General features: G+C 52.2%; 1 protein-coding gene across 7 annotated transcripts; it reads right to left on the bottom strand.

The window, feature by feature from the left end:
* Window positions 1-13,475: 13,475 nt before the first annotated feature.
* Window positions 13,476-22,946, bottom strand: PIANP (PILR alpha associated neural protein). 7 transcript variants are annotated; one of them, XM_088159072.1, is made up of 7 exons: window positions 22,809-22,946; window positions 22,314-22,481; window positions 15,903-15,971; window positions 15,173-15,759; window positions 14,941-15,022; window positions 14,478-14,705; window positions 13,476-14,327 (listed from the first exon to the last, which is right to left on the bottom strand). In XM_088159072.1, exons 3-7 carry the CDS (start codon window positions 15,917-15,919, stop codon window positions 14,306-14,308), a joined length of 936 nt encoding a protein of 311 aa, XP_088015198.1. In that variant the 5' UTR covers window positions 15,920-15,971; window positions 22,314-22,481; window positions 22,809-22,946; the 3' UTR covers window positions 13,476-14,305. The 7 variants fall into 7 exon arrangements, with proteins under 7 accessions (XP_088015198.1, XP_088015196.1, XP_088015199.1 ...); XM_088159070.1 differs by having other exon boundaries at window positions 15,173-15,762; XM_088159073.1 differs by lacking the exon at window positions 22,809-22,946 and having other exon boundaries at window positions 15,173-15,762; window positions 15,875-15,971; window positions 22,314-22,537.
* Window positions 22,947-24,751: the final 1,805 nt, after the last annotated feature.

Here is a 24,751-nt window from a genome sequence, read left to right on the forward strand (position 1 = left end):
TTACAACATCAGCAGGGAGAACTCACCAGCTGCCTTGCTTCCTCTCACTGTACTGCAGACAGCTTATCTCCCAGGGTTACTTCATCATCCTCCTTGTGCTGTAGTTCCCAAAGAGCTAAGCTCAGCAGCAGTAGTGTTAGCTAGTCACAGCACATCTTGCAAGCTTGCCACTGTTTCTCCCCCATATCACATACCTGGACACTCCTTTTTCCTCAGCAGGCAGGGCACATAGCCATATGGCAGGAGGGAACAGCTCCTGATGAGAAGCAGAGCAAGTTGCAGACAGTTTCCCTGTCCATCACGTCCTTTTCTCCCGTACCAGCTTCATCCTTCCCTCATTCCACTTCTTCCTAGGATGGGGAAGTCATCCTTTCCTTGTTAGAGGACATATAACATCTAGCCTGCCATCTCCTGAGGCCATGACTGTACTGGTGCCAGAGTACTCAGCCCCAGGACACAGGGCAGTCTGGGGACCTGCAGTCGCCTGTTCTGTCACACGGCTCAATTCAGCTATTGCTGCCTGTGACAAAGCCCAGGCACAGCTTGGGGTGGCACGCATCAGAGACCACTCCCAGTTTCATAGAGTGGCTGAGGTTGGAAGGGAGCTCTGGAGGTCATCTGGTCCAACCTGCCTCTGCTAGGAATCACCCAGAGGGCCTCTATCAGCCCGGAGTAAGTGCTGGGTATTAGCCTCCCCCCAGACTTTGTGCCACTTCTCACCATCCTCTGTGCCCAGCCATTCAGCCAGGTTTCAGTCACTGTTTGCTCACTGTTTGCTCATTCAGCCCATACATCAGCAACTTGTCTGTGAGGATTTTATGGGAGACAATGGCGAAGGCCCTGCTGAAGGTGAGGCATTTTATCACAGAAGGTTATCAAGTTGGTCAAGTACTACTTCCCCTGGGTGAATCCGTGCTGACTATTCCTGATGATTTCACCCATGATGTCACATGATGATGTCACCCATGTGCATGGAAATGATTTCCAGGATTACCTGTTCCATCATCTTCTCAGGGATCAAGGTGAAGCTGACTGACCCTGGATCCTCCTTCTTGCCCTTCTTGAAGACAGGAGAGATGTTTGCTTTCCCCAGGTCTTCAGGTACTTCTCCCAGGTGCTATGACCAATCAAGAGTTATCAAGAGTGGCCTTGCAATGACTTCTGCTGGCTCACTCAGCAGTTGTGGGTGCATCTCATCAGGATTTGATTTATTTCTTCTGTTTCAGAGGCAAGCAGATCCAACTGCCTGTATCCATAAGCGTGTTCTGCCTGTTTGACACAGCACTGTCCTTTTCTCATTTTGCACTCTCCATCCTTATGTTCCTCACTCTCCACGGTGCTGTCTGCATTCTGGATAGTTTTCCAGTATTCAAGCTGAGTGCAAACTTGTTCCTGGGCCCTTTTACTAGACCCAAAAGCTCTTGGATTATTTATTGATTCTCCACATGGAATCTTCTCTAGACAGAGCTTTAGGGAATCCAGCTGTGGCCAGGTGTTCTGCCTGGAGGAATGTGGGACCCAAGGGTACATGTTTCCTGCCCAGTGCCTCACTGGAAGGAGCAAGTCCTTGGATAAGGGCAGGTGAGTCCAGAGATGCAGTGAGTAGCGCTCTTGCAGGTTCAAATGCTTCCATTCCACTCAGCTGGTTGAGCTCCTCCTCCATGACAGACTGCATAATGATCTCCACATCCTCAGGGCAGTTCTCAGTCTCACCTAGATACTCAAGAGTTCCTAGAAAATCTTTTGCATCATTGCCAGGCCTCATTTTAGCAAGGATGCTTGTGTTTTCCAGGAACTCTCTCAGCACCACAGTCACCTGGGGCTTCATTTCCTCCAGCCTTGCAGGCAGAGTGAGCATCTGTTGCAGAAGCCTTGGATCTGTCTGAGGAGCAGCTGCCACCTGAGAAATCGCTCTTTGCTCATTCCCTGTCACCTTTTTCTGGAGTGGAGCCCTCCAGGCCTGCCAGCTGACAGCCCTTCGCTTCCCCCAGATCAGCTCCCATCATCTGCACATTCTTGCTATGGCAAGTATGGCCAGCTGTCCCTTTGGGTTGAGCCAGCAAGAGGGCAGGTACTGCACACACTACACATGTAAAAAACTGCAGAAAGTAGAGAATAAATTTGAGAAATGCTACTTGTTCCCCCAAAACTTCTGGAGATCAGGAGCCCAGCACAAAGCCTGGCTGGACAGAAGGATGCTGAGCAGTCTGTCTAGAGCAGGATTGGTGGCTGTCCTTCATACTGAACTTCCTATAAGTCACTCTTTAGAAAATATATACCCAGCAGCAAACACTGTAAGAAAGTTTGTTTTAAACATTAGCAGTTTCCAAAGCACTAATGTTTTAATGCAGTGAGAAAGGTGAGGTAGAAATGGCAGCAGCATGGGTAACAGGGCAGTGGTGTACAGAGGGAGTCCCTCTGGCCATTCCTTGCTTCTGTACTTGACGCTTCTGCAATCACCGCATATTAAAATTTCCAAAATTTTCAGCCCTGGCTCTTGTGCACTGTACATTTCTGTAGCTGTGCTGACAATCCGGGTCTGAACTACCTTAATAGGGAGCCTGGGATGGGGCTGGAGCTCATGGTAGCCTCCTAGCATCCTTCACCTTAGACAGAGCAACCTCTGTGGTAGAAACAGCATGACTGCAGCTGCACAAAAGGGCAAACAGCCTGATGCTGCCAAAAATTGCAGGAGTCCTCCCCAGCTGTGGTTGTGCCAAACCTACTGGGCTAGCTAAACTTGCTGTGGAAATGTCTTTCTCCCACCCCAGTGACTCTGCAGTACAGTGGGTCAGGACCTGCTCTCAGTGAGCACTGGCATGCTTTCCCCAAAGCACTGATGCCACACGGCTGCATTTTTATGAGCTGACACTTGCCAGAAAGTTGTTGTCTTCAGTGTTGTTGCAGAGTGAAGTGCCTGGTGAAATCTTTACCCCAGGATATCCTAATCACATGTAATCTCCTTCTGTCCTTGGAAGTGGTGCACTGAAAGATCCCACGGATAGAAACTCTTTGCCTTTCATCCCAGAGCTGGCAACCAGAACCCCCCCTCGCTTGCCCCCGAGGGACTGTCTCTCCCCTCCTTGCTTACCCCCTCCAGTCCCAGGTAAGGCTCCCACTGATCATCACAGAACACTTTATACTTGACGCAGTGGATGCAGACAGAGAGCTGACAGTCCCTCTGGCAGCTGCCAGCTCAGAAGGTGCACAAGTAAGGTTGCCTGGGCATGTATTTTAGCTCTAAATGTCCTGTTTTTCCACAAGTTTGCGTTTTGATGAACATAATGTTCTGGGAATGAATGAGCTATCACCAAGCAACATTAACTCTGTGTTAACAAAGGGTTTTGACATTGAATTTAAGCCTGAGGACAATGCTGGCACAGGAATGAGTTCTCACAGGCTGGGCCATGGGTACACTGAGGATGGGAATTAGAAGGAGCTTCCCACCTGCCAGTGCAAGGATCTGAAACAGCCTTTCAACAGCAGCAGTGAGGCCAGGAGACAACTTGTTGTGGGACTGGAAGTCTCTGAGCAAGAGGATGCAATGGGGTTGCCTGCCACAGGCAGATCTCTGCCAGTTCTCTCTTCTTTTGCAATTGCAGGATATTTTCATAACGACTTTACCCTTAAAGCAGCTCAAGCCAAGCTGGGTGCCTGGGGCTCGCCTGGAAGTGGGGCTGTGGGATGGCATCCTGGGGATACTGCAGAGTGCTGCAGGGCTGTAATCACCCAGGGAGTGCAGGATGTGCATCCTCCTGCCTCCAGCGTGCTGAGAGCTAAGCACAGAAATTGGAGGGGACAGTATGTGACAGGCAGGCCTGAGACCAATTGCTTCAGGTGATAGTTGGGTGTCTTGCAGATCTGAGGGGATTTCTGATGAGCAGAAGAGGGCTCCTCCACACTGCAGCCCAGGGCAGAGTGAGCTGGGCACTCAGGGGCTTTGAGGCCAGCTCCCCCACTGGCTTAGTGCCCAGCCAGGGTCTGGTTTGTGGCCAGGGTCCATCCATCACCCCTTTCCCAGAGTGTGCAGTCAGTTGAATGAGACCACCTTGGCACACCACCACAGGATGGCAAAAGGGGATGAGAGAAGGGGATGCCCCAGGAGCATCTGTCAAGGGGAAAGATGACAGCAGCTCTCCCAGGGCAGCTGCAGGCTGGGTGCTATAGTGAACCAGCTGCACCTGCCTGGGAGCACCGCCTGCCTCACTCCTCTCTGCTGCCAGCCCTGGACACCAGCAGCCCTGAGATGTGGCCCACAGCTCCAGCCACCCCTGCCTCCCAGCACCCACCTGCACTCAACTACCCAATGCAGAAATCCTCACATGAAACACTTCAGATTACAGTGGATTATATGAGCCAGAGATAAAACGAGAGTTACAGCAAACTCAGTGGTTGACTGTCTCTTTTCTGTTCTTTAACAGATGATTAAGGCCTTGCCAGAGTGACTTAGTCTACGTTCCTCAGTGATGAAGGTTAGGGGCTTCAAGCCTAGCTGCTGACTCATAACCAAGAAGAGGAGAAAAGGGAAAATTAGCATGAAGAATGTTGCTGAAATGGCTTTAATGTGTTAGGAGACTAGCGTAGACAATATATTGCTGCCTGTGTTGTGGCTGGTGTGTTTAGTAGATGTTTCTAATGGAATCTGATCTTTTTAAAAACATGGAACACCTGTGAGTAGAGCCTTGTATCTGCAGATCCACTTCCAGAAAGGGCAGATTAACAAGCTTCTCCAGAAAGCATCTTTAATTCCTGATGTTGTAACACCAGTGTTTTCTCCTAAGCCTAGATGCCTTGGTGAGCTGTTAAGCCACTGGATGGCATGTCCTTGTCCAGAGTCTAGCCTGGGTCTGCAGGGATTAAAATTTGTTCCCCATGAGTCTGCAGACCCTTCTGGGACATGAGGTTGCTGCTCCAGTTTCCCCATTAAATACTCAGTTTCTGGCTGCACTAACTGGCAAACTTAGCAGAGACCTGGAACATGACCTTCATCTAAGCTGTGTCATCTCCAGTGCATGTTGCTTCTGGATCAAGGCTGAGGCAGGCAGGGGAGGCTCAGGCTGCTGCTCCTGAGATAACTGGAAGGATCAGGGGAGCTGGGTGAGTGCTCACTCTAAACAATGGCTCCAGAGTCAGGGCTGTGATCATACTCAAATTAATTTCAAATATGCACAGTAACACAAGAAGCAATTTGCATAAGACGTCACATGGAGTTGCATACAATTTCGCATATTTAAACAAAGTACAATAAAGCACAGCTCGGGCGGGTATGTGAAATCATTTGTGCAGTGAACCGTGCAGAGAAACGACGTACTATTATCACCAAAGAAGAAAACAAATGGCAGCAACCACCCAGGATGCAAAGTGAGCTCAAAGTTTTGAAACACCAGCTTCTTCATCTACCATCCTGAGAGATGCTTGGAGTCAGGTTATCATGCACTTGTTTTCCAGCAGGCCCTTCTGGTGCAGAGGATGGTGCTCACTGTTTCATACCACTACTCACTCCTTCCTTCACATTTGCATCCTTGGCTTCAACTTTGCTAAGCACTTTCTTCATGCATCATTCTTTCTGGGCTTTCCAGTGCATAGATTTCCAGGTCTGAGGCACTCCTCCCTCAGCAGGCACTACTCCAGTACTTGCTCCAGGTGGAACTGTCCTTGCCCTTTAGTGGTAAAGGCTAGAGTCCAAAAGACTGGTTCTGGGAGCACAAGGGCAGACTCTGACAGCCTCAATTTTGGTGGTCTCAGTGCCATGCGTGTTCAGAGCACAATCCCTATGGCTCAGTTCTTGGTACCTCTGTAGCTCACATAAAGTAGACTCCATCTCAGCTGCTGGAAAATGATGGCCGGACAACTAACATAGATAAGGAAGCAAGAAAAGGGAGCAGCATCTCTTAAGTGGGAATGTATCATCCTTTGTAGCAAACATCAGAGGGCTGAGACCTTTAAACCTGCAAAAGGGACTTTCAGCCCCTGACCTACATTTCGTGACAGTCCCGCGTCTTTCACACATGGGTTGGGTCAGCACTGCAGCAATGAGGCTGAGCTCTGAGGGCTGACCCATGAGCATGTGCTTTCCCTTCCCTCCCCAGGAGGCAGGCAGGCAGGCAGGCAAGCTGCTCCTGAAACAGCTGGAAGGATCAGGAGAGCTGGGTAAGTGCTCAGGCTAAACTGGGGCTTCACTGTTGGCAGCACCATGGTCCCTGTGAGCTCCCAGAGCCCTGCTTCACCCACCTTGTCTTCACTTACCCAGCGCTTTTAATGCCCCCTAGCTCTAAATTTCTATTCTGATCCCTGCTTTTGTTCCTACTTCTCCTTCCAGCCCCATCATTTAATCCTAGCCACAATATCTGGTTCTGCCCACTCTCTCCTCACCCTGCCTTTTCCTGTCCTCCTTCATATATTCCTGCTCCCTCATACCTCTCTTTAGGCCTTTGCTTGGCAGCCTCAGCTCCTTATATTTTAGTTAGGCAATTTGTTTCTCTCTGCAGGACTGCATGAGTATCAACAAAGAACTGTCACCAAAACCCTGGAAGAGCTAGTGTTATGCTTAGTCACCCTTTTGTCCCAGCCCTCCTTTAACTTGCAAGTACAAGGGGAAAATCAGTCTCTTCCCCATATCTTGTGCTCAGAATTACTGCACTGCATAGGGAGCTACATGTAAGCTGGCCAATGTGAGCAGGTACAAGAAGCCCACATTTATCCAGGACAGTATTTTTGGTATTCAGTTTGTCATGGAGGCCCTGATGCTTGGTATAAGAGAAATCCCATTGTAAAGGAACCTCTTAGGGTTCCTGCTGTGTATCCAGCTAATGCATGGTTACACAGAGCCTCAGATCTCATTCATGTGATGTTTGTGTGATTTGTGTAATATGTGACATAAGAAAAGAATTGGCAAAGCAGAAAAAGGCATGGAAGAGAAACAATTTCAGGCTCAGATAACCCTTCCTGATATTGCCAAAAGTGTCTGAATCAGCATAGTAAGACCGACACAAACCTCCACTGTAGATGAATTTAACCACTGCATTCATGCTTTGGTTAATGAACTCGTTCAGGCAAAACTGTGTCCTTACCTGGCTAGATCGACTCCTCTGACACTAGCAGAGGACACCCACCACTGACTGCCCCTTGGTTTGGGAAGAGCTCAGAAAGCTTCTGCAGTCTGTGTCACTTCACCAAGACTTAGAGAGTACCTGAGAGAATCACGATGCCTGTGATTCTGGTGCATCCTTTCATAGACAAACTAACAAGGAAACCAACTGGCTCCCCAGCCAGGCCAGGCTGTAACTCAGATTTGACCAGTGCATGCTGTAGGCATCACACCATGTTCCTCTGATAGAAAACAAGTCACCCCAGGCTTGTTTGCTTGCTTGTTTGTTGAACCCTTGTGGTATGTCCAGCTGTCGACAAAGTCTGAGCTTCAAACTAGACTGGCTGCCCTAGAGCATCTGCTCTCCTGCCACTGGAGCGCTAACTAGGAGCCACAGAGAGGCAGGTCAGGGCCCTGGAGCAGAGACTGGCATTTTCTTCCCTGCCAGATCCCTTGTGAGGATTGATCTGAGGCTGAAGATGTTTTTGCTTGTATTCTGGTCACTCCCAGAGAAAGCTGGGCTTTGGATCAATGTGGAATGCGTCACTGAATGGCCTATTATTCACTGAGTGCAATGTGCACTCGGAGACACAGCAGCCCTCAATAAAGATTCAATTCTGCCTCTAAGGATCAAAGCAGGAATGAACCAAGGGAGCTACTCAACTCTTTTACATGATGCTGAAATGAGAGGTTGCTTGTTTCAGGGCGACTCTTTATGGCAGTTTTAAGTTGTGCATTTCTCCTAATTAAATGGCCATCCACGCAGCCAGCTCCCTTTAGTAGAGTGCAGAGCTACCTGTGATTGAAGGTCTCCCTTCCCCCTGCACAAAGGCTCACACTTGAGTTAGCACAGCTTGTCCACGCTCCCATGCCTGCTCCACACCCTCGAGGAGCACAAGGACGCCACAGCTCCACAGGTGTTTTCCCACTACTCCCCTCGTGCCCACAGTGTTGGGATGGCTCTCTGACAAGGTGTGCTGCAAAGGAACACAAAGAAATCATATCCAGCAGCACAGGCCTGGGGAGGAGGGCAGAGCACATGGAGTCCTAACTTCCATCCACAACTCTGGAGAGGGTCCTTCAGCAGGGGAAGTAAGTAAGTGTTGTTGGTTGCTGCCACATCCCTTCAATACAGACTCTTCCAGTTGATTTTTTCCCATAATGGGATAATTTATAGCAGGCAGTAGAATGCATTCAGCTGGAGGGAATCCCAGATTTTGGAGATGTTTTCAAAATGTTTTTCTGAACTACTCTCTTTCCCAGGAAATCACAGCAGTCAGCAACACCTCATGCTTGGTTTTTGACCACTCATTAGGGTGACTTTTATGTGTCTTGAAGTCATGGCACAGATTTTATATGTTTTCTTTAAATTATTGCATTCATTCTTCCCATCTCTGCTGTCTTCATTCAAAATGCAACTCCCAGTGCTAGCTCCCAGCTGGAGAACAGTATGTGGGGGAGATGCTAGGGAAGTAGGCAAGGCTGCAGGCTGGAAAGGAATGGAGATGCTGGAAAAGCAGTCAGGGCTGGGACCAGACTGGAAAGGTGGGAAGTCAACATGGACAGGTGGGTAGGAGTGATGGGAGGGGAGGGGACTAGACCAGGGAGTCAGTGCTTTAGAAAGCCAGAAGAGTAAGGGGCAGCTTGTGGAACTTCTCCTGTGAGTCAGAGAATGAGTCCTGGTGAAAAAGGGTATGTTTGGCTGAGTGTCTGCAGCCCCAGCCGGTGCGGAGAGGGCACCAGAGGAAAAGCATCTGATGACAGAGAGAAGTCAGCAGGAAGGGCTGAAGCTCTGGCTGGAAGCAGATGAGGTTTGTGCAAAACATCTCACTGCACCAATGAGTACATGAATGTAATTTCAGCACGAGAACCTATCGCCACCTCCGTCAAGTCTCTCTCTGGCTTGCCCAGCCCCAAAGCTGTTTACTGGAGAGGATCTTCCAGGGGTGAAAGTCTCTGCCCTCCTACACTCAGCACAGAGGCAGAAGAGGTGCTGTTCAGCCTCTTGTGTGTTTGTACCCAGGACAGACACCACAGGAGTGTGTCTGCTCTCTGATGGGCTTGGGGCCACCACCAATCCACAGAGATCCTGTTCAGGGCACAGGTGCCATGTGGCGGGGGGCTGGCCCTGCAGCAGGAAGGGTCCTTCCAGTGGGCAGAAACTCCAGAGCCAGAGGTCAGGTCTGGTCTGCGAACCCTGCTCCTTCCTCCAACAATAGAGCAGAGGATAAGGGACACCTCCAGTGCCCAGAGGACTCAGACAGTGTGGAGGGAGCAGGGGCTGGGAACCATCCCCATCCCCAGCAGTCTTCCAACCATTGCCAGGGAGCAGCCCTTTGGAGTGGCCATCAAGCCTGGTGCGCCCCAGCCCCGATTACGGCTGGGCTTGCGAAGTGGAGGAGTTGCAGGAGACAAGGATGCTTAATTACAGAGCAGCCCTGGAAACCAGCAACAGCAGCAGCACTGTGGCCAGGAGGGGAGGCAGCAGGGCTGTAAATAGAAATTGCGGAGGCAGCCGCGGGGAACAGTGAGGGAGGCTTCTGCGCCTGAAGCGCTGCACGTCCCTCCTTTCCCCTCGGCTTCTGCCACCTCTCCCGGACACCCCGGGCCCGGCGTGACAAGCAGCCCCAGGGCGTGCCTGGAAGGCAGCAGCTCCAGAGGCAGGACAGCAGCTTTGGGTGGGGAAGTGGCTGAAGAAGGGCTCCTCCTCTACCAGGCGCCACCTCCCATTGAAATGCATGAGGGTGGTCAAAGGGCCCCTTTAGTCGGCAAAGAGACCAAGGCAAGATGGACACGGGGCCAAATTGCCCCCTCTACTCCCAAGAAGAGAATGTGGGATGCCAGGAGTCTGAGCCCCCATCCCGATGGGGTCTGCCCAGGGCGCAGTCCCTCTCATCCCATCCTCACTTTTTCAGTATGGTACCTTCCATAGAAGCAAGAGGTCTTCTTTCAATATTTTGCAAAGTTTTATTAAAAAATGTTGAAACTAACATCCCACAAGATTTTAATATTTCACCACAAAGAGAAGATAAATCCTACAAAAATATATATCACAGCGCACAAGGGCAGGGAAGGGGGAAGAGCGAGACTGAGCAGAGGAGCAGGAGGGAGGCTGGAGGGCACAATGGAAGCCGTGGCAGAACGAGACCGAGTGGCAAAGGGAGACCGAGAGAGGAGTAGGGAGAGTGAAACACTAGGAGAGGAGAGAGAACCAGGAGGGAGACCATGGTACAGGACAAGAGTGGGAAGAGGGAAAACAGTGGGAGAAGGAAAACAACAGGAAAAGAGGAGTAGAGAGCCAGCAGTTGGTGATGGAAGGGGACTTCTCTCTATGGTCCTCCCAGGGTAGGGCCAGGACTACGTTGGGACATTAGCAGGGATGTAGCTGGGGAGCTGGAGTTTGACCCAGGACTTTTGTGCTGCAGGTCTCAGCTCTAAGGCTGTGCCACAGATGTGGTTCATCAGAGTGAAAAAACAAAGCCACAGTTTTATTCAGAACAGTCTCAAGGTGGTCCTGTTTGAGAACTTGCAGGGAATGAGCAAACCACTCCTTTCCAAGCATTTTTCTTTGTCAGGAAGTGGAGTGGGAATTGAAGGGACCAGATTTGCAAGGGCACTTGGGTGCCATTGAGGAAGAGGTAGATAGCCCTCTCTGAATTTTGGGATGCTTGGCTGGATGCGAGTCCCTGGAAACTGGACTGGAGGAGAGGTGTGGAAGCACACAGTGGAGGTCTGCTCCCTGCCTACCAGTTGCAACCAACCAGATGGGGAAGCTGAAGCAGGATTTGGCCTTGTGGTCATACCACTCTCTTGGGTAAAGAGAAGGAGACTCCAGTTCCTGCTTCAAAGCAGAACTTCCCTCCCTTCCACTGTGCTCACAGAGAGACCACCCTTGTGTTCAAAAAGCCAGGGCTCTCCGGGAGCTCAGCAGAGACACAGTTGCTTCATCTCACTCAGCCCACCTAGATGCTCGCTTTTAACAAACAGCATAGAAATGTTGGGCAGAATTAGCCCAAGATTACAAACACTTCCAGTTGGTTTCCCTGCACACTTTTCTCTCTAATGGAAAGAAAAAATTTTCATTTCTAATGGAAAGGAAAAAAAATCTTTCTCCTCCATTCATCTAGAAGACAGGGAAACCGTATGGGTTGTGACTAAGAAGGTACTGTCCTCTGCCCTGGCTTGGTACTCAGTGCTGTCAACCCACCCATGTGCACATCCTACAAAATATTACCCTGGGCCAGGGTAGAGACTTCAGGCATGCTCTGGCTCCAGCCTGTGTAGGGGAAGGCTCCAGTCACGGAGAAAACAGATCCAGTGGGATTATTTATTGACTGGAAGAAGTTTGTGTGTCCACATGTGTTCTGAGTGTTTTGTTCCAGGGACAAAGCATCGCAATGAATGTTTGGGCAGGACAATGAAGTCGTTTCCCTGTATCTAAACTGTTTTGTGTGAGAGATTGAATGATTATCATAAAAACGTATTTGGTAGGAAAATTGTTCTTAGAAAAGATGTTCTTTATACCCAAGCCTCTGTTGTTGTAAGAGTTTTCTCTACACAGCTTCACCAGTTTTCCCCTCAGCACAGCATCCATGAAAGGTTTAACTCCCTGGAGATACTTTTACCAAAACCAGAGACATGTAAATGGGAAGGAAAAAAACCCCAAACCACCAAAATCTGTTTTGTTTGCAGAATTTACAAAGGCCTTCCCAGGAGAGTGCAGGGCTTCCCCACATCAAGTATTGGAAAATGTTTTCACTATGCCTCCTGTGGTCCCCTGCCACTTTCTTACAAACCTTCTCTCCACACTGCATGTGGAAAGAGAAAGTCCAAGGACAGCCCTTGAAGTGGAAGAGTCTAAACTCTGGCCTTGTTTCAACAAATGCTGTTGATCAAAGAACAATCTAATTAATCTGGTCTGGAAGGTTACTTCAGCCAGTTCCAGGTATTGTAAATTGCCAGCAATCAGCTGTGCAGCCTCCTGCAGATGTCCTTCCATAGCAGGGACGTGCCAGGGAGAGGGGGAACAGGGGCAGCAATGAATGGGGCAGCGAGCAGGAACTGCCACCTGGTACTTCCCTGTCTATCTGCAGCTTAAATGTGCACCAAAGCCTTGCATGGATCCCGAATAAGAATAGGCTCAGTAACAGATCAATCTATAGTAAAGCACTAATATCCCCTGCCATAAGCACAGACTCAACCTGTGCTTAGACTAAAGATCTCCAGAGTCCTTTTCCACCTACATCTTTCAGTCACTCTGTGCTTTTAATAAGCCAGTAATTTTATTTGACCTGTCATTTTCTCCAAATCTCTACTGTTTTTGGGAAGCTTATTGTAATTTACACTCTCATTTAAATGCCCTTCGCTGTGAGTCAGATGGGACCTGAGAACACCTAATGGTTCAGCTGGGTAAACGGGCAGAACCATGCCTCTTATGAAATTCCCTGTGCTTTGTCTTATAAAGAACAGGCTTTTAGTGCAGAAATAAAGGATGAAAGGCCGCTTCCCTCTCTCCAAGATGACTTTTGTCAGAGACCTTGTATGGTACATTAGGGCCTTCAAATTGTGGGTGATTTTCCTGCCTCTGGCTTCATCAGTCCTTCATCAGCAGCTAAAGGTGTTTGTACACTGTGGGGGCAACCTTATCTAAATGTGCACCTTTTCACCTCAGTGGTTGTCAGTGCGGGATTTTAATTAATTTGAAGTTGTCCATAAAAGCTAAGAGGAACTGTGGTCATTAAGCTGAAATCTGCCATCTTACACTTCCTCAAAGTGACACCCATGGGTCCATGCCTAGGAAGAGGTGGAGATGCACTGATCTTGCTCACACAAATAAGTGACAGTGCGGCTGCCAGCTCCACAGACCACCACAGCCCTGAAGGACATATGCAGGCAACCAGTTTGGACAGACACCTGTGCCATTGCTTTCAGTTCTGACCAGCTGGGGAATTGAATGAAGCTTCACTGGGAACCCAGATACCTCTCTCTCATGCCCTTGGTGAGCACTGCCTTGTGAGTTTCCAGTCACCTTGCACTCCAGGAGAGACCTACCAGCAGTACTTGACAACCCTTCCAGTGTTGCCAAAGTCATCTCTAAACCACTCTTGGTGATCCCAGGCGCAGAGTCCGGTCTGCTGCCTTGTTGCCTGTACCAGGAGTATCTGAAAGCAAATCTCTTCCTGAGCCCAGCAAAATTCAAGTTCCTCATGCCCAGCAATGTCTGTATTCCATGCTTTAGCTGTGTACAGGACACTTGCTAAATAGCATGGTGAGCAGAGGGCTTCACCTTGGATTTTCTGGAAAGCATCATGATAGACTGGTGTTACTCAGAAAAACCTTGCTGAAGGCTGAAGGGTTGGAGAGAGACAGCAAGGAGGCTTTCAACAGATTAAAACATTTGGAAAGCTAAAGGAATCTTTTCCAACTTTAACTGGCAAGAGAAGTGGCATGGGGGTGGGAACTGAGGGGAAAAAACTGTGGACGGAGAGAGGAAGAAAGATACAAGCTGAAGAGAGAAAAACCCAAAGGAGTGTTAGGCAGAAAGAAACTGGAAAGATGTGAATATCTTCCGTTTAGGGGGAAGAGAATGTTTCCTTCAAGGAAATGGTTTGTTGAGAGGGCTCAGGTGCTCTGTGAGCCTCTTCTGCCCAAGCTTCACCCACCCTTGGGACTCTCAGGAGGGCCAAGGTCTCAGGAACAGACTAAGTTGCCACCATCTGAGTCACCTGGCGGGCAATCCTGCAGCCACTGAACTCCAGACGTTCACTGCAAAGCACACGACATGGGAAGGGACACACAGAGGGTGAGGGCCCACGGGGACAGGGGTACGCCTTTCCACCTTGCCTACCCCCGATGTCAGGCATGCACTGGTGAGAGAGTCATGGAGATCCAAGTGTGTCTGTGCACATATGCTAGAAGAGGGGCTGGGGAGGTCAAGGTTTCACACCACCACCAGCTGTCTTCCCATTCTGCTCTCTCGTCACCCTTGTCCTGCATGGGCAGGGCGGGTCCCCAACCTTCCCCCAGCAGGAGGCTAAGGAGGCCCAGCTCGTCCATTTGCCCAGGCACATCCCGGTGCGGTTAGTTAATAATGGTGGTGGTGGTGGGCCGTGGCACAAGGAGGTTGTTTTTTTCCTGGGGTAGCAGAGGCAGCGAGAGTCTGCGCTTGCCAGCTGTGACAGGAGGGTGGGGGAGCCAGCTCAGCCTCTCCCAGGAGCTTCACAGGTTCACCAGTGGGATTCTGGGGGAAAGAGGGAATTGGAAATTAATTAGCGCTTACACTGCCCCAACCCACTGCTCCTGCTAGCCAAGGTCACCTTTGCCCTGCCTCAGCGTGCCCATCCCCCTGTCCCCTGCCAGCCCCTCCTGCCCCAGCTCACTGGCCACTCACCGGTTGAGCTGGAAGGCTGCATTCTTCCCATGGCCACCCAGTTTCTCCGCACCCTCTTGTCTCTGCCTGGACTCCTCCGCCTCAGGTGTGGGGGTCAGGGGGTCACCGTAGGGCCCCAGGATGCTGACAGTGGTGGGGGAGAGGTCTGTGAGGGGCTGCTGGCTCTCTTGTTGCCTCCCACTGCTCTGCTGCCCCGAGTGACGCCGGCGTTTCTGATTTCGGTCCCAGCTGTGGAGAGAGTAAGGGGTGAGGTAAAGAGACAAGCCTTAGCCCTTGATGACAGAGAGGTTTGTGGGATGGACCCCGCTACACTCAGCATTAGAGCCCAGCACGGCCAAATGCCAAACTTTGCAAGGGATTGCAGCACCAGATCTGCACCCCTAGGACAAATGGGTCCCAAGCCCACAGTCCTCCTGTAGACACCAGCCCAGTGAGAGCCTCCATTGGCCCAAATCCCACTCACCAGAACTTGAATATGATTCCAGTGGCAACCAGGACAATGATTATGGAGATGGTGATGGTGACGTACAGCTGGGGGTCCACACCTGCGAGACAGACAGAGGAGTGAGGGTTATGATGGCCACTCCCTCCGGTCCCCAGAGAGCAGCAGGGCAAGGAGAGGTTCCTGATGAGCTTTGCAGAAGGAGCTGCTCCTGTAGGGGACGAGGGGTGAAAGAAGCAAAGAGCAGATTTACCTTCCCCCCGGGGCCCGAACAAGAAGGGCCGCAGGGTGGCTGGGGTCTCGCGCAGGTTGAGCCCCGCGTTGTGCAGGAGTGAGTGGGAGTTGGGCTGCGCCGTTGCCATCCCGTGTGGCGAGACAAAGGTGTATCCCAGCGGTGGGAAGCCTGGGTTGGCTGAGTTTGTGTCCCCTCCATCCTCATCCGACACCGTGGGACCCCACACGATGGCCCAGGGGTACTGGGAGGAAGGCATGCCATCCTCGAATCCCGAGGGGGTGGCGGGCCGGGCGCCTGCGGCCTGGCGCCTCAGACGCACCACGTGCCGCAGCTCTGCTCCCCGCCCGGGAAGGGCACGCTGGCGCGGCAGGGCCGAGCGGGAATCCACGCGGGAATCCACGCGGGAATTCCGCTCCGGCTGCGAGGTCCTTTCCCAGATGCAAATAGACCGCGGGGCCGAGGGGCTTCGGCGGGTGCAAAGAGGCCGAGGGGCTGCTGGGCCCCGAGAGCGAAGAGACCAAGTGCCGGGAGGAGGGACAGCCAAGACGACGAGGAGGAGATGCCACAGCTGCAGGGAGTGGATGCGGGAGAGGAGTGGAGGCATCCTGCTGCGGGGTGGGGGGAAGAAGAAGAGAGCCTGATCTAAACGTTCCTCCTGTTGAAAGGCCAAGCAGCCGGGAGCAGCCCACCACCCACACTCCTGTTTTCTTCCCGCCTCACCTGCCAGTGTGGGAAGCTGTGAACCTACCAGGCACTGGGCTCCATCTCAGACGCAACAGTGTCTTTGCTCAGTCAGGATCTTGTCTCATCTTCTTCACTAGGAACCAAAAGGGAGGGGTGTCAGTTCCCCTCCCGCAGTGGTGACAGCTCTCTCCTTGCAGGCACTGTGTGCCGCCCCAGGTGAGCTTCCGGCCCCGGCAGGCAGGACGAGAGGAGTCCATGCACACACACGTGCACCCTCTCCTGCTCCCATGCCCCCCATGCACGGAGGTGCATCGTCCCCCCTCCCACATGCCAAGTCCAAGCAGAAACACATGCATTAGCATATGCTCACAAAAGCGAGGAGCGATCTCTGGAGCACACGTGCCCAGGCACATGCGCAGCTTCCCCAGGGACTCTCCTGTCTGAGGGCCGAGAGGGGGATTCAGCATCTTTGTTTGCTTATCGCTGGAACAAGTTGGAATCTTAATTCCTGTGTTTATTTATAGTGTGGAGTGTGTAATCCATTTATTAAAAAAGAGCCTCTTCATTGTGTGCCAGAGCGAGGGAGCGAGAGGGGAAGCACGAGAGTGGTAAACCAAGATGACTGAGAAAGAGTGAATCAGCGAGAAAAAGTCCAGCCTCACTAAAGAATTTAAGAGAAAAAAACACGCCTATCAAATATTTAGTATTTACTTTTCTCTTAGCTAACATGAAATTACCTTCCCACACTCCTTGTCTTAATGTCCTCTGCACTGTCCCATCCCTCCCTTTTCCGCCTATTCCTCCCTTTTCTCTTCCCCCTCCCACTGAGGCTGAGCAACAAAAGCACGGAGTGAGGTCGGGTCCGCTCAGCCGGATTTCTGCCCTGGACGCTCAGCACGCTCCGGCATCAGCCCGGTGTAGCCCGGCTGCCCTTCATGCTGCCCGCCCCTTCCCTCGGCTGGGCACAGCGCGGTGCCGGCCCTTCCCCGGTGAGCTCTTATGTGCCTGACCCCGGATCCTCTCCGCAACTGCACGCACACACAGGACAAAAAAGAAAAAAAAATCATGCGAGACATTCAGCCTGCTCCTTCATCGTGAAGGGGAAAGCATGAATGCCAACAACCCACGGTCATGCCCTCCTGTGGCTGCCGGGATGGAGAAACAGAGATGCTTGGCTGAGGGAGTCAATGCAGAGGCCAACCCTGCCCCTCCAGCCTTGAGCCAGCTGTGCTGCACCTCCCAGCTTCCAAGATGTGACTGCCATCCGCCCCTGCTCACCTCACGCCCTGAAAAAAAACTGCAGCCCCTCCTGCGTGGGAGGCTTCCTCTTCCTGAGGGAAGAGCCCAGGGCTGGCTGTGATGTACACCTGAGAAGAGGGACCAGGAGGAAGGGCACCCAAGACTAAGTAGCTGTCTAGCTCCTGCTGCATTAACCGGGGATATTTTTAGTTTCCTTCTGTTAAATATTTAAACAAAGTTCACAGAAAAAAAAAAAAAAGAATTGTTGGCTAATGTGCCCTGCCCCTCCCTCCGGGGCAAGATCAGTCTCTGGAGGGATCCTGAGATGAAGATGAGGAGAAAAGAGCAGCTATTCTCAGCATTTCTTTGTTCTTTGCTCCTGAACCTCTAAGCCTTGGAGGGGACTCAGTATTAAAATGCAGCTCTGCAGAGAGGCAGCAGAATGGAGCAAGTTTCTTCTGAAGCCAGATACTGGTGAGATCTTGGACATCTGGATTATGATCACGATGCCGTGGAAGATCATGTCTGGCAACACAAATCCATGAAATAATTTATTTTGGACTTTGAAAGGGAGGGAATTTGAAGCATGGAGGACCTCCTTGTGTGGATCCCCAAGCTAGAGGGCACACAAGTTGCAGGAGAGGTTTCAAGGTGGCTTGGAGTGCCTGGGGCCATGCCTGGGACTCACCACGGGACAGCAGTTCCCTGGGATGAAGAGCCTGCTCTGCTTGTGGCACAGCACTCTCAGTCACAGCTCAAGTCTTCGGGGGCTAGGGGCTGTTTTGCATCGGGAAGCAGGAGATGTGGGGCTGGACAGTGCCATCCCAGCAGGGGCGACCTTCTCCAGGTGCAGGTAGTGTGGTACAGTAGTGGTGCATGTGTAACCTCTAACAGCCATGGCTCTACCCTCAGAAATGTGCCTGCGGGTAGGAATGCTGAGGTCGCTGTGCTCTCCTCACTTGTTGGGAGATCTCATAACGGAGACACCGCTGCTCTTCTAAGCTGAGATTGTGAGCTCCAGTAATGACATCCCAGTCTATGGACTTCCAGGATTGAAAACCTGGGAATAAGAAACCCCACAGAGCCAAATCCTGGATGGCTTTCACACATGGTTGTCTAAATTTCAGCCCTATGGAGCAGATAATGTATGGAATGAACTGACGAGGGGTGGGCACCAGCACTGACCGCCTCATGCTCACATGATGCTGAGGAGGGGACAGCCCATACATGGAAGTGCAAGCCTCAGACTGGAGACACTGCTGTGCATGGGTTCTGCTGCCTAGAGTGAAGAGCTGGTGATTCCTGATGCCCCCACCCCCAAAGGTGGCTCCAGAGGAGCGCAGAAATGATGCAAAGTCAGTTTGGTCGGTTGATGCAAAGCTGTCAACACATTTTGGTTTGTTAGTAAGATTATGGCCAAAGACTGAGAGTGCGTACTGCACTGGCACACCCAGGACTGATTGTGGAGGAGCTGGGAGCAGGACAGAGGTGTCTCCCATGGCATGGAAGGTGTGGAAGCAAAGGAAGGTTTCAGGTGAAAACACCAGGCAGTGCGGGCTGGATTCCACCGTGCTTGGAGTGTTTATGTTTGAAATGGAGCATAGATGTCCCTGTGGATTATTGACTAAACAGCAGACAAAGCATGTCTGGGGCACTCTGCGGTCAGCCACCGGCAGCAGGATTGTGTCCTGGGCACTGACCCTGCTGTGTTGGAGGGCAAGAGTAACACATGCCCTTCATTCGGCTCTGGATGCAGCTCTCAGTGTGGATCCTAAATAAACTGTTAGACCTTCAGAGCAGAGGAGGGGATGCCAATGCTCTTACTACCTGGGAGTATAAATCCCACAATCCCACCTTATACCATTCAAGAAGCCTTTGTGTGCCACAGCAGAGAGACTGGATTTCTGCACCAGTACGTCATGACAAGGCTGTTGCTTTCGTATGTGTTTCCCAGGTCTAATGGCAATAAAACTGTACTGGGGTACTCCCAGAGTCTGAAGAGAAACCTGTATACTTTCACTCTAGGTACAGAGCCTTCATCTCAGCGTTCAGGTCCTGTGATGCACAGATGACAGAGTGTGAATGACAAAGCTATTTACCCGGGGCACTTCACTGAGCTCAGTTTGTGAATCCTGGTGCTTGAAAGCAGTGAGTAAGAATTACACTGTTCTTTGCTACTGCTTATGGACCTCACCATCACTCCAGACTGGGGCTAATCTGTTAGGAGCTGCTCTCATACATTTGCAGGATGGAAGCATGAATCCTGCTGCTGTTCCCCACACCCATCTGCGCTTCCTTCCTCTTTGTAAGTTTCCTGCAGCATGGACTCGCCGTTGCTGGGACATGAGAGAGAAGATCCCAGTAGCCATGCCCCAAAGCATACATATCAGTTCACCAAAGGGGGCTGGGAATTTACATCCTACCTAATGGCTAGGAGCAAAGCCTGCTGCACTCCTGCTCAGAGCAGGGAGCTCTGACTAAACCCTGAATGACACCCTGAGCTCTGGAGTTCAGATACTCCTGTGCCCCTGGAAAGCCCTAGGATTCACTTATGGTAACTCCTTCTCTGTGTTCAGGATTTTTGTATACCTTAATGGCATAGATAAATCCTATTCAAATAAAAAAGGCATCACAGGAATAAAAGACCCAAGGTGCCAGCCGTATGCTGTAGCTTCCTCACATCAAGTGCAATCTGTAACCTTCTGTTACAAAATGCTGAAGTTTGACAAATTCAAATGAGGAACAATACTATTAATAAAGAGGGTCACACACCAGCACAATTCACCTAGGCAGGTGGTGTGTTCCCTACTGCCTGCAGCCTCTGCCTGGCTGTATTCCTAAAAGAGATGGTACAGTTCAATCAGAAGTTATGGGCTTGGTGCAGGAAATTAAATTGGTGAAATTCTCTGGCCTGTGCTCTGCTGTAGGTCAGTCTCAATGATCAAAATGGTCCCTCTGGCCTTAAAATCTGAGAATCTCACAGCTTTCTCAATGCCTAGCTGAGATCAGCTCTGACTGGAGAGCACTTGGATGAAGCCAAGCGCACACAAGCCGTGTTAGGAGCGGGTAGAGGCTCCTTCCATCCGGGAATGGGAAAAGAGTTGCACCCGATTCTGTCTGGCTCAGCTGGCAGATGATGATCTATCTGTATTTTTGTAACATCTAGAGCTTGACTGCTGTGATACTGTGCCTCTAGGAATGAAGCTGTCTGCTCTCAGAGCGCTCCAGCTAGTTCAGAATGCAGCAGTCTGTTTGCTTGGCGACTCAAGCTGCCGGGAATGCATCACCGTGCCCCTCTGCACCCCACATCGCCTCGCCTCGCCTTTGAGCACAGAGTCCGGTGCAAGATCTCCAAACCAGCATTCAAAGCCCAGCATGGGACAGGCCCCAGTGACCTAAGCAATCAATCACCTCTCCTTATGCAGCGATGACCTCACATGACGGATATATTCCACTGGAACAATGAAATTGCCAACCAGTTTGGGGAGAGGGGGAAGGGATGGAAGAAGGGTAAAGAGGCTTATGACCCTGAAAAATGGAACATTCACAAGAGCTGGGCCAAGATTATGAAACTTACTGCTGGCTGAAATAACGCTCACCATTAGCAACCCCGCAGCACTGAGAGCTTCATGCAAATCCTTGCTTTGCCCAGCTCCCCCACTGCAACGATTCCACTCAAAATAGTGATGAAAAAATCAAAACAGACCTGAGGAGGACCCAGCCCTCCTTACAGAGTAGGAATGCTAGGTTGGCTGTTATTTTTTAATCTCCCAGCCAGCACTAAGGGCTGTGGTGACAGCTACTGATATGAGATTGTGATCTGGGACAACGGAACCTAGCAGCTATCTCCAAGCACTGAGCAGAGTGAGTTCAGGCACTGGTAGCAAGACCCCCCCACACACACTTCGTGATGGCTGGGCACACCACACCTGTATTTTTCTCAGTGGCCATGAACACTCCGGAGTTCATGGTCCAAGAGGCAGAGATGCAGTCATTACTGGTTTGGCAGCAGGAAGCATGAACCCCGGTATTGGTGAAAAGGGGTTATGTATATGCCCTGCTGTATTTGGCTGGGTGAAGACAGGGAAAGGGAGGAATCCCAGAGCAGACGACCCAGGGAGACAATTCTGCTGCACTCGGAGGAGTTTTGGCAGCTGGGACTGTGAATCTGGATGCTGATACCCTGGGGGTGGAGATGCCAAGCCCATCCAGGGAAAGAGTTCCTGCTATGCATGGGGCTGGGGGCAGCACCTCCCAGAGCTGACTGAATTTGGGGGCTGGTAGTTGGAATGCAGCAGTTCATGTCAGGCTACTTTACCCTCTACCTGATGTCAGAGGCTGAGAGGGTTGGTGGCAGCACCCAGGAGGATCCAGCAGGATCCCGGAGGGGCTGACACTGCTCGCCCTGAGTCAGTGCAGGTCCTGCAGCGTTCAGTGGCTTGCTGATAGGAGTTCCCGTGCCAGACTGCCAGGGTGAGCAGTTATGGGCTGGTTATGGCAATCCTAGGCTGGGGCAGAATGCGGGGCTGGAAGGGTGATGCTGCATTTGGACGTTTTTATAGCAAAGGAATGGGCGTGTGAAGCCCATCAATGGTCCTCTGAGCTTAAGACTCCCTGCATTTGGGAACTGTGAGTGTGGCCCCATTCCAAGCAGCACTCTAGGATGCCGGTCCCCTGCCATCTAGTGCCTGCCTGCAATACATGTCATGAGTCTGACAATCTTCTGCCTCCCAGTTTCCTACTGTTCCCGGGCATCCAAGTGCTTCAAGTGCTGAGTCTCCACATCTGAATTGCTCTCTTTTGCATGGTGCACCCTTGGCCAGGCAGGAGGTGGGATTGACCCCTCTGTTTCCTTTCTCCAGCTGCGCCAATTTGGCTGAAGTCGCCTTCCTCAGCGCAGGCTCCAGTGCTCCAGCACAACAGGTCTGTGATGGAGCCCGGAGCTGGAGGGTAAGAGGCAGCGATCCCTCGGCTGAGCCCCCTCCCTCCTGGCCCCTCAAGCATCCCCTGCCCCCGACTAAAAGAGGAGGAAAAGGAGGGGGGAAGAAGGAGACAGCCGGCTGGAAGGAGACAGAGCACCCAGATTGGGAAAGAGAAAAGAAAAAGGGGGAGAAAGGACACAGGGAAGGAGATGGGGAGAGATGACTTGGAGACGGGCACGCAGCCCTCCTCCCCCCGCCCCTGCAGCCCTGTCCCCACTCTGTCCCCCAAGCCCGGGCCGAGAGGATGAACTTACCTTGCGGGGAGACGAGTGGGGCGCAGCCGGGGCGGCGGAGCAGAGGGCTGGGGGAGCACAGCTGCTGCTGCCCATGCCTCTCATGGCCAGGACGAAGGAAGGAGAGGAGGAGGAGGAGGAGGAGGAGGAGGAAGAGGAGGAGGAAGGTTTGCTGAGGCTGAGCCTTGGCTGAGGGAGAGGGAGCGAGAGATGCCTTGAAATAAACAGCTGCCGAGGACTGGTCCAGCCCCTCTTTCTCTCTCTCTGTCTCTGTCTCTCTCGCTCGCTGCCTCCCGTTAACCCCATGGCTGCTGGCACGGGCGCGCCCGGCACCGTGGCCCCCGCTGCAGCCCGCGGGGGGCGCCGGGGCGGCCGGGCGAAGGCAGCAGCCGGGCTGGGGCAGCGTGTCCCCCCGGCCCGGAGCCCCCTGCCCCGGCAGCCGGGCGCGAAGGCTCCTCCCGCTCCCTGCCCGCCCGCGCCGCGCTCCCGCAGCCCCGCGCCCGCCGCCCGCCGGACCTGCCCCCCGCCGCCTCCCCGCCGCTGCCCGCACGGCTCGGCTCCGCTCGGCTCCGCTCCGCTCGGCTCCGCTCCCCCGTCTCGTCGGTTATTTCGGGATCTTCACAGGAAGCGATTAGGTTGCCATGGAGAGAGGTGTCTCCAAGGGACCCGTCGCTCCAGCTCGCTCCGGCGAATGCCACCCCCGGACCGGTCCGTCCTTGGGGGCGGAGGCCCCCCGGGATCCCCCTCCCCCGAGCGGCCCCCCGGGGCTCATCCCCGCCGCCCCTCGCCTTTCCGCCCCGCAGCAGTGCCCTCGGGGAGATGCCACCCCTCGGTCCCGCCCCCCGTCCCCCGTCCCCGCATCCATCATCCCTGGGCTTCGGGCCCCCGGGTCCCCGTGGCCGCCGCGATACCGGGCGGGGGGTGCGGCAGAGCGGTGGCCCCGGGGAGGCGCACCCCCGGCCGGGCAGGCGGCGGGGTTCGGTCGAGCCTCACGGGCAGAGCCCGTGGGACACACGGGTGAGGTAGGAGCGATGGGGAAGCGGCGGGGGGAGGAGGGAGATCCGTCCAAGGTGTGTTTTATCCGTTGAGGGATCACCCAGGTCTTTTGAGCGTGTCCCCAGGCGCGTTTCTGCCAGGGATCGATGGGATGCGTCTGGAAATGGTGGGGATGTGACAGCAAAATTAAAGAAAGAAGCTGATGTGCCTTTGAGGGGCCGAGTGTTTCACAGGGAACATCTCCCTCCACCATCAAGAACCAAACAGAAAGCACAGACCAAATCAGAGGGGAGCAGCTGAGCAACCAACGGGCGAGAGAAAAAAGTCAATGACAGAGAGACAGTTTCCACTCCAGGGCCTGAAATATGAGGAAGCAAGAAAGTAATTTCCTCAGATCCTCAAAAACAATCAAACTTTTCATCATAAAGCGATGGGAAAAGACTGTGACTGACCCTGAAAAAAAAAAAAAATACCAGAAAGAAATAGTAGAGACAGCACTGAGCTGTAAAGCAACCTGCCACTGCATCAGGATGCACGCAGGTGACAAATGGACACACAGTACCAAGCCTGAGCATGACAGGATAGCCAGAACAGGTCGTGCCAACTTTGGACAGATATCTGAAAGGTCTGAGTCTGTTCTTCACCAGGCCTCCTGCAAGCTCCTGTGCTCATGAACCAGGCTGCTCTGTGCTTTCCAATGCCGGGGTATTTGAGTCTTGCATGTGAATTTGTGAGCATGTTTAGGAGAATCAACAGGTTTTTCATGTGTTTGGGAGTGATGTCAGTGCGTGTTTGGAGGATCAGCACGGGGATGGGGTTGTGTTAGGGCTTGCTGTCACCAGGAGGTCGTGGTGTGGGAGGAGGACACTGCGGGCAGTGGTGTCACGGCCAAGGTTTGTGTGAGACGCTGCACCACTGTGTGTCACCAGGCATGCACATGCCAAACCCCCCGGCTTTTGTCACTTTCTTGTACATGGGGTTTTATGTCAGAGATTATCCTGGCTCCTGTCACACTCCAGCCTTTTCATCTCTAGCTCTCACAGGACTTGTACAAATCATCTGCGCAAACCTTGCTCAGTGATCCCTCACACTCTCATCCCAAGAAACCCCCTGTACAGACATGGTGGAGCAGCACAAGTCAGCGTTCAGCTTTTCTTGCTCTCTGCACTTCTTTTCCTGCTTTCTCACCTGGGAGTAGCAGAGGGTAGAAAGCTCTGGAAGGGGCTACATCAGGCACACAGGTTCTCTCTGACCTTTTCAAATCCTGACGAATGTGTTTAGTATAATTGGGAAGCACAAAACAGAGGAGAAATTTCAACCAGGGAAAGGTCAACTAAAGGGTGAAAATCCAAATGACGCAAACACTGAAAATCCCCCTCAAGAGTAAAACGACAGAAGGCAGCAAAAGGAGTCAGAAATATGAGAGAGACAAGGAGCAGGATTTTCTAGGGACCAAGGAAACC

Source organism: Sturnus vulgaris, chromosome 2, assembly GCF_052056855.1.
Source record: "Sturnus vulgaris isolate bStuVul1 chromosome 2, bStuVul1.hap1, whole genome shotgun sequence".
NCBI classification, from domain to species: domain Eukaryota; kingdom Metazoa; phylum Chordata; class Aves; order Passeriformes; family Sturnidae; genus Sturnus; species Sturnus vulgaris.